Genomic DNA, 9762 nt, shown 5'->3' with positions numbered 1-9762 from the left:
ATTTAAATAAATAAAATTGAAAAAAACAATCCAAACCGATCATCATTAAACACTGGAATAATATTCAATAATATTATCAACATTATCAATACAGTTATTATTAGTTTACCCTGTTACTTCAACAGAAGTGTTATTTCTCATTCATGATTGTATTTCCGTAGCTAAACAAAATGTTTGTTTTGGTGTTAAAGAACTGCAGGAGGGAGGGAAAGACAATGAGCATGTGAAGAGAGCAGAGACTGGAGATTTTATTTCACTTTTTCCCCTCCCTCCCTCCCTTCCTATCTTTCTCTGAGCGTCGGAGCAGCACCAGAATCCTCTCTTCTCATTAAAATCTTGTCTCCCGCCGGACTTCACCACAGCTTAGCCTGCAGTGGCCTCTGTGCATCGTCCAAATTCTTTCCATTTAGTGGAGTGAGAACAACACACACAGTATCGTGTCTCCTCATTCTCTTCACACACAGAGGTCACCAGCCCGTGCTGTTTCTCTTTTTCCCCCTGTATGTTCCTCTCTGTCCCCCTCTTTTCTTCACCCACTTCATCTCCTCTCTCTCTTTCTGCCTCTTTCTTCAACCCTCAGACGTCGGACTCAATGCTGGAGAGCTTTTCATAAACGTGTCCATTGCTGGCACCGTTGAAGGTTCTCTGTCCCTGCCCCAAACCTAACGTGTCCCTGCCCCCGGGCAGTATCTTGCTGGCCCCGTGGTGGTTCCCCATTGGCCCTCCCACCCCGCCCAGACACAGATCTTTGGGGAACCTGGGGGCCACATTGGACATCACCCCAGCTGTGGCGGACGCGGGCAAATAAGAAGTCGCTCCCATGGAGCCGCGGAAGTCCCCTCCTCCTCGGCTGTTGTTGAGAAGTTGCTGCTGCTGCTGTTGCTGCGTCTGTGGCTTTTTGATGTAGTATGGTTTGGCACCGTGTAATAGACACTGGTCGTCGCCGAAGGTTGGGATGAAGGGGTTCTGGTTCACCTTATCTGGGTAGAGAGATTTAGACAAGGAGTAAGTCCCGGCCCCTCTGCTACCACCACCACCACCACAGCCCCCACCTCCCATCATAGCTCTATCTCTGTCCCTCAGGTCTCTCTCCCCCACCGACCGCTGATGCAACCCACCTTCGCCTCCACGGAACAAACTGAAGGAGGAGCCTCCTTTCGCCCTATCTCCACCTATTCCTCCGAACATGGAAGACTCCCTTTCACCTGCATACCTCTCAAACATGTGAGCATAAGGGCTGGGGCCCTCCATGAAGCGGTCTTTGTCTTTCAAGCTCACACTTCGGGGCTGGGGAAACTGCCCCCCAACGCCCCCGCCAACCCCTCCCATGCGGCCTGCCCCCTCCCTCTGCAGGTCCACAAATGTGTCATATGAGTGTTGCCTCCGTAACACCCTCCCACCCGGCCCTAGCTTCCTGCGCTGTGCCTGAGTTTGTGTGTCACTGGGTCCTACGCTACTCTTCCCTCCAGCGAACACCATGTTATTATCCTCGCTGATGTTGTAAAGGTTGCTTGGCTGGATCTTACAGGAGTCGCAGCGTTTGCAGCTAGCGGAGCTGGGGCGACTGCTGCTACCCCCAACCCCGCTAGTTGCGCATGTGCCGCCTCCTCCCACGCCCCCACCGTGGTGACACACACTGTGGCAGTTACGACACTCCCAGTCACCCCCTGCTATGCCCCCCCCTCCTATCCCAGAGACCCCTTTCTCCCAGCAGGTGTGGGCCTGCTGCCCTGCAGACACTGAGCCAAGCCCACCTTTACACTCCGGCTTCTTGCCTTTACCTTTGAGGAAATCTTCTACAGGTACCAAGCTTTTACAGATACCGCCACCGCTACCAACGCCCACACCACTTCCTCCACTTCCACCCTCTTGCTCCCACTTGGCCTTGCCCTCCTTGGAGTGGAACTGGTCCGCATAGAAATCCCTCAGGTTCTCTTTGTCTTTGCGGAACAAGTAAGGTGAAGAATTACCCCCTCCTCCTCCCCTCTTCCGCTCCAGGGGAGGTGAGACCGTGCGGTGTGCCTGGGGCGGTGGTGGGGGAAGTGGTGGTGGACGGTGTGGTGGTGGGGTCTCCTCCTCAAGCCGCTCAGCTCTATCTCGTCCTGCTCCCGTCTGCACTTGGCCGAGGCTGGCCTCTTTTTCAGGCTGTCCCTGTACTGCTTACGCCGCTTGTTGTTGCCCTCCAGGTTGCCGTAGGTGACGGTGTGCGTGGAGATATCCGAAACATCGGAGCGAATGTTCCCATCATCGCCCCCCGAGCCTCCCCCACCCCCACCACAGTACCTGTCATGACCCCCGATGAGCCCCGTGCTGGATGCGCCTCCTTTGAAAGAAAACCTCCCGTACACATTGCTTCCCTTGAACCCACCCTGGTTGGAATCCGCAGGGGTGTGGCCAGCAATCAGGTCAAATTTATTGGTATTCCTGTGAGTCATGGAGGGTCGGGGCTGGGTGGTGAAGATGGGTGCTACCCCTCCCCCTAAACTGTCGCAATCGAACATGCCCCCCTCCAACGAGCTAGTGCTGCCTAAGCTACGCGGCCTATTAGGCGGGGGGCCGGACATACCCAGAGCCGAGGCCGGGTGGTGGTGCAGGTAAGGGTCCTGGTACAGGTTGCTGTCCTTCAGGGGCAAGTTCCCAAAAGTCCTCTCCACCTCGCTGATGTAGTCACTGAACATGTTGTCCTCTGGCAGATAGGCCGGCGCTGACTTACAGTCTACAGGGTGACCCACCAAGCTACGCCGATGCTCCTGGATGTCGTAGATAGCCGAGTCACGGCCGCTGTGGCTGTAATCCAGTGCGGCGTGCGGGGAGCCGTTAATGCCCGGGACGGCCGTCATGTCCTTGGCAGTGCGGAGCAACCGCAGGATGTTGGAGTGGGTGTTGTTCATGTTCTTCTTCATGGTGGCCGAGGGTGAGTCTATGGTTGACTTGTTTTCCTCAATTTGTACCCCATGGATGCAGCTGTAGATACCCTGGAGTGTGAAAATTACAAGAAAAGGGAGGTAGAGAGAGAAAGAGAGGGTGAGACAGGCCATGGGAGGAAGGAAGAATAAGAGTGAGAGTGGTAAGATATGAAGTGAGAAGGAAACAACAGTAAAATGTGTGGCAGTAGTAAGGAATCGAGAACCAAAGTGGATTAATGTTAGAGAGTCAAACACCGGACACACAAACAGACAGACAGACAGAGAGAGAGAGAGGCAAACAGAGACAGACAGAGGCAGAGAGAGGTTAATGCATTGCCATGTTCCCTCTGACCACCCTCTTGTTTACACACTATTAAACAGTAATAAGGGCTGAGTTCATAAATGACTTTTCTCAGGGGAACAGCGTGGACCCTCACAGCTGCTGCTCAACACTTCACCTCAGACACAGACAACTGAGGGAGAGGGAAATGAGCAGATCAAAGCCTTGATTGATAACACAAGGGGTGCAGTAAGATCACTGTTTTGACCACCAATCAATAGGTTTAATCAATATCATTTAAATTCAGCTGACACTGGTGCCACCAGCTTTCTACCTCATGATTGTTTTACTCCTTTTCCCTTTCATGAAAAAACACTGTCAAGGAAATTAATCACTTTGTAAAAAGTTTGTCTGACTGTCCATTGATATCAAAGACACATGCTTTAACGATCATTTATTCAATATGATTAATCCATCAGTACATGTGTTTGTTTTGGTTTGTTGGTCAAAACAGGATTTTCAGCAGTGGGGAAAGCTTTTACGAATGAAGTCAAAACAAGCATGTTCAAATGGGGGATGAGAGAATCTGTGGTCGAGGCGACAGCCAAATCCGAAAGGTCGAGGACACACTACCCACTAGCCAGCGCACGGGCCAACATTCCTCAAAGGCGTCAACTTGTCAGAAACAGTTTCTGTCTGTCTCTTAGTCACTTTCCCCGTCGCCGAGCTACATTCATGAATCTGAATTGTCAACCCTCTTTCCTTTTATGCCTCCATTCTCTCTTTGTGTCTGTTTTATCTCCGTTTCCGGGCGCTCGGGTGAGCGGCAGCCGCTCCAATGGGATTGTCTGTCTTTATCTCTCTACATCTATAGCTACTACAGCTGCTGTGAAAGGTAATAGAACAGAGGTTACTGGCACACCGCTGTGGCTGTTCTTTTCTACTCTGCCTTTATCCCGCTGCCGGTTTTATTCTTTATCATGAGTCTCCCTAACTGATCTCTTTTTCTTCCTCTGTATTTTATTAGCCCTTTGTAGTCTCATCACTTGTCCATCCTCACACTTTCTATGTACTGTATACGGACTGCAATTTTCTTGAATGTTGCTTTAGTATTTTTTCTTTCTCGCATTGCACCTTGAGTGTTAAACCAGGCATGAAAATGTAAAAAAGATATCTCGCCATAGAACCACTCCTGAGTAACTGGAGCCACTCTTGAAACGTGCATGCACTTAAAGCGGATGTCGTAATGCAACAAGTAGTCTCGAGCACATTAGAGCTCAGTGTGAATCTTAAGGCTACCATGCAAAAAGTGGTGCTTATGTTCTGCATAAAAATATTAGTTTCAGGAGCTACAAAGACAGTGGGAGATTGTGTGTGTTTCTAAAGTCAAGGCCAGATCTGACATTTAAGTTCTTTCAGGTTAGTCTGAGTAGGTGTAAACCAAATTACATTACAATTAGAAACACCTTCAGCCTTAACAGCAAACACATAAACATTGGTGTCCTTTTCTCTGGGAAATAATAACTGAGACAATCTGCATGCAGCTCAGTTTGTTAAAAGCTAACATTATGCAAATGAATTACCCCTCAAGTGATTATTTATATGGACCTAAACAACCTGCATCAATAACACTGAGGAGACCTTGTTAAGTGACCCATTTGAACAGAGTCGTAACCATGCTGAGATGAGCTCTCAGACATCCACAAACACACCTTCAGGTCACCGGCTGAGAATGTGCAGCATAGTAAGTGGCTTTTATTTCAGCAACATCAAGTTGATAAATAGCGGACTTTCTCAAAGACTGCAGGCTCTGGTAACCCCGTCAGGAACCGAGGCTTAAGTGATGCTTTCACACTGATGCTGGTTGGTCTCACTGTCACTCAACATGTTGATAGCCGTGGTCCTTACGAGCAATAGCGCTTGTTGCAACCGCTTCTTGTGTGTTGTTGTTAGTAGAATCCAGGTGACGTGCACATCAGAGTTTGGTTGTTTCTCACTATCCTTAATGGGAGAAGAGGCTGTAAAGAGTTTACAAAATCTCTGACTTGAGTAAAACCTGAGTAGAAGTTTCCAGTAGGCTTTAACTGAATGCTTATTGGATGGTCAAACAGCATCTGAAGCCCCCTCCCCCTACAACTGCGCCTATCACACCCACACACCCACTTTCTGCACATGGTCCTTCTTGTTATTGGTTGAGGCTGCGGGTTCAAGGTTCACCAGAGTATAACTTCACGTAAAGAAAAGGGACAAATGTGTGCCAGTTACCTTTGGCTTCTCTCTCAAGCTCTCTTTTAAATTCTTTTTTGTCAAATAAATTACTTTTAGATTCTAAAAACAAGTGCAAGGACAGACTGTAAATGAAAATGAGCACTGTTATCCCCGTATTGAAATGATTATTGTGTCTCGCCCTTCTCTATCGCAACAGGCTTTTCACTCTGCCTTTGAGGGTGGCCACTGGTTTATTGTGTTACTGTTCTGTAAAGAGCTTTTCATACTTGACACCTTCAGAATTCTAATAAAATACGTTTCCCAACAAACCTTTTCACATCAAAGATGACTTCATTTCTAAATAGTCCTGGTTATTCTAATAAAAAAATGTGCAATACAATATTATACACACTAAATGATAGGGAATGATGGGTTATATTTATTCTTTTTTTTTAAAAAGTATGGTAATATTGTACTCTACTGATTTTCAGTGTTAGGTGAAGATTGGTTTTGTTCGTATAGCAGGAGATGCTATTGACTTTTGTTGTTTAACGACTGCCTGGGCTAAAAAAGCCACAGGTAAGTCAGGTGAGTCATCGTATCCCCCTGACGGACTCGATACACCTCAACCACAGCCAGTGGTTTTAAAACAACCACTTCTATGATCTTTCTGTCAGGAGGACAAAGGTCAGACCTAAAATAAAACACAAGTGCACTCACTCTGCTAATGGAGAAGGTGAACCCAGGCTTTCCGGAGCACATGCCCATAAAACAGAAGCGTAGCTGCCAGTAGAACCAATGTTCACAGATGAAGGTGATTAATGACAGAATCATGGCAGCTCCGAGCATATAGAAGACCCCTGCCATGTTGTCCACGTCCAGCTGACTGCTCATCACCTCGTTCTTCTCATTGTGGCAGATGCCCGTCAGCCACAGGGCCTCAAACTCCTCCATATCACCTGGACGAAGGAGAGACATATATACACAGGTTATTGTATCGATGGGTTGGGTGTTACTGTTTGTGTGACCTGCGTACTGGGATGAGTTCACTTGTAGCTGTCTGGACATGCAAGTGTGAGTACAAAAAGAGAGGACACATTTGTGGAAGGCGAGTTGATGCCTAAAACAGCTCAGGTCTCATGTACGTGCAACAAATGTCATGTTGCATTATTTTGAGTGAACGCCGCCCCCGAGGAGCATCCTCATTAAGGATTGCTTATGCAAGGCTATCCCTTCTTTGTTGTGGGGAAAAAAAAAAACACTGCCTGCTGGGATTTGACACTCCTCAGGGAGGAAGTGTGTGTGGTCATGTGACAAGCGGTTCCGCCTTAAAATGTGTTCCCCTACGTTCCACATCCCCGGCGGGACTGCTAAGGGGGGAGGACACGTCCAGAGAGATTTGTTTGATCTGTACCGATTTTTTGTCAGTGTCTGTGTGAGATCAAGGGGGTATATATTTTCCCAATGCTTGCATAACACTGTTTTGTATATAGATGTTTGTGTGTGTGTTTGTCTTGGACAGCTGTTAACTAGTTTCTTACCTAAGTGAACCTCAGTAAGTGACGTCAGAGGCAGTGTTAAAGCGTGTTCACACAGAAAGCGAAGCAAATTTTTGCGTTACTTGATTAAAGCTCTTGGTTTTACTTTAATATGAACCACGTTAGCATAGATCTGATCACTCCGAACTCAGTTCAGAAATTTTGCGGACAGACTTTATACAAATCAGCATCATGATGTAGTTATTTCAGGATCCTTTTGATATGTTTATTGCAGTTATCCACACCAAAACCTGTTTATTTTGGGTTCATAGTAAGCCAGATTAAAGGGCAAATATTTTGTGACAGTTTATCCATCTGCCCAGCACTCTGCAGTGTCTGATTGAAGAAAATATCTGAATACCTACAGTACACAATGTTTTGTAAAAACACAAATACATTTTCCTTTTGTGTACAAATGGTACACAACTTTAGCTTTAAAGGTACAAGCTTTATAGCCAGGTTACTGTTTCCACCTGCTTCCAGTCTTTATGCTAAGCTAGCTCTGTTAAATTGTCTCCAGCCTCCAGCTCCTTCATCTTCATCTTTTCATCTAACTCTTGGAATAAAGCAAGTGCGTGTATTTGCCAAAATGTCAAACTATTCCTTTATTAGAAAATGTGAAGAGTTAGTAATAACTGCATTTCAAAGGACAAAAATGAAAACACTTTTTTGACTGTGCGATCTTTAATGTTTTTAGTAACACCTGTGCTATAAGGAGTTAAAATGTCTGCCGTGAAAAAGGCCTATTTAATACGCCATGTCTTCTAAAGAAGTAGTATTAAAGTTAAAGACAACAGGAAAACAATGTAAAAAGAAACAACAAACACAAACATCTTCAAACCAGTGATGGGAACTGCAAATTGGTTCCCATTAAGAACCAGTTCCAAAGTGTCAACTCTCACACTATTGATTCTTCTAATCAGCCTGCAGATTAACGACAATGACATATAGGCAGGATGAACGCACAACTGGATGCACATTCAGTGCTTTTAAATCTTGATGTACTTGTTATCGACCCAACAATATGAACCAAACTGAATCACTGGAACTGGATCAATAAGTAGAATCTATAATGTAATTATAATTCATTCTCTGCTTTCTAATCCTCCCTCCATTTTTATCCCACCTGTCTCCATCTTTACATTTTCTTTCCTCCTGGTCCTATATCTGTCCTGTTACTAGGTCATCGCTGATCTTCTCCCTCTGCACATAAAACTACACCATGTTCACATCTGGACTCTAAACAGGATGTGACAGATTTGAGCAAACATCGATGAGTCTGATCTCTTAACCTGGACTAACATATGGGTGCTGACAGCCGAGCAGTCTACGTGGAGTCATAACGTAATGTCTGATGTGTTGGCCTCATCCACGCAGTTGACAGAACAACAAGACTTTACTTCCATTTGGTCAATTCGTGCAGACATGTTTGATCTTTGGGGAACACATACACAAACATGCACACAGCCACATGTCACACACACACATCTTGTATACCGTACACACATACAGGCACACACTGGTGGTTTAGTGAACATCACTCAACAGAGAACATCGAAGGTCTGTGTCCATTTGGCTCCTAAAGATCTGATTCAAGGTGAATGCTCTCTCTGCACTGACCCCTTCATCCATCACAGACACACCGGGATGGAAAGTGATAGCACATTGAAGGCAACAGTGTGTGTGTGTGGTGTGTGGTTTTGGTGTGTGTTTGTGTGTGTGTGTGTGTGTGTTTTGTGTGTGTGGTGGTGTCAACTGCTGCACAACTTATGATTTTCTGACAGCTGGTGAGCAGTTTATGGAAGCACATGGGCTATCTTCTGGAGCAGGAGTTGCTACTGTTAGGTGTATTCTCCAAAAGGCAAAGATTCACATCAGGGGAACAATTCGGTTTTTTTCTTTTAATGGGGAAGAAAAAACAAAAATTTTAAAAGTTTGGCTGCTTAAAAAACCAACTGCGCTTACAATTTAAAATCCTTTAATATTACCTCTTAATCCCGTAGATACTTCTGTAATGTCCCATTATCTGTCTGCAGTTGTTGAATCCTATAATGCCTGTCATATATGAAGTCTCTTTTAAAATTCAGTATCGACGCGCAGAGTTCAATTACTTCAACCAGCACACAGGCAGCTACTCTCTTATTAGATGATGGTGTGCGATATTATCATAATGGTTCTGTAACCTGAGGGATTTCTAACACGGGTCTCATTATTTGCTTCACACTGATGAGAGATGCCCTTCCAGTGCTGCCATGGCCTCATCTCAAGCACCTTCTGCGTCCTCCGATTTGAAGGGCACGCAGGAACCAATTCGAACAGGAAGTGTGCAAATGGCATCCTAAACCGGGGAGTACCACATACCACTTCATGGTGTCTCAATCCTCGCATCATGGACGGAGCAGCGGCACGAGGTTATGAGAGGCCCTTGTGGGTCATTGCACTCGTCATTCTCTCAGAGTGGACACCAGACACCCTGCTGGCTCCTCCGTCACTACCCAAAACACAGAAAGTTGACAGACCCAAATTGCAAACCTCTCTCTCACATTATATTAATAATATATTCACTCCTTGATAAGGTGATTGACTCAATACTAATGAATGTATACTTTACCCCACCATATTAATTGAATATCCTTGAAATTCTCTTAGAAACACAAAGATAACAAAATATATAGTAATAACTCCTTATTAATTGAATTGAGGTATCACAGGAAACATCTTCCATGCCACTCTGTTGCTTCTTCTCAAGTCTTGGATACCATATAGTTGTTTGGTAAAGTGGTCTTGAAAAAAAATAATAAATTTAACACTCTCTAATCCAAAATGTCGT

The 9762-nt window shown here is 45.6% G+C and overlaps 1 protein-coding gene across 1 annotated transcript in view; it reads right to left on the bottom strand.

Annotated features, from left to right (window-relative positions):
- Positions 1-285: 285 nt before the first annotated feature.
- Positions 286-9762, bottom strand: part of grin2bb (glutamate receptor, ionotropic, N-methyl D-aspartate 2B, genome duplicate b) — a 68779-nt gene continuing 59302 nt past the window's right edge. The window contains 3 exon segments of the mRNA XM_035659650.1: positions 286-2030; positions 2033-2975; positions 6115-6353. Of these exon segments, the coding sequence (XP_035515543.1) occupies positions 577-2030; positions 2033-2975; positions 6115-6353 (2636 nt within the window). The 3' untranslated portion in view covers positions 286-576.

The sequence above is a fragment of the Morone saxatilis genome, unplaced genomic scaffold, assembly GCF_004916995.1.
Source record: "Morone saxatilis isolate NCDOM2014 unplaced genomic scaffold, NCSU_SB_2.0 Contig17, whole genome shotgun sequence".
Classification (NCBI taxonomy): Eukaryota; Metazoa; Chordata; class Actinopteri; family Moronidae; genus Morone; species Morone saxatilis.
Note: the sequence above shows the minus strand (reverse complement) of the source record. Positions and strands in the feature narration are given on the sequence as shown.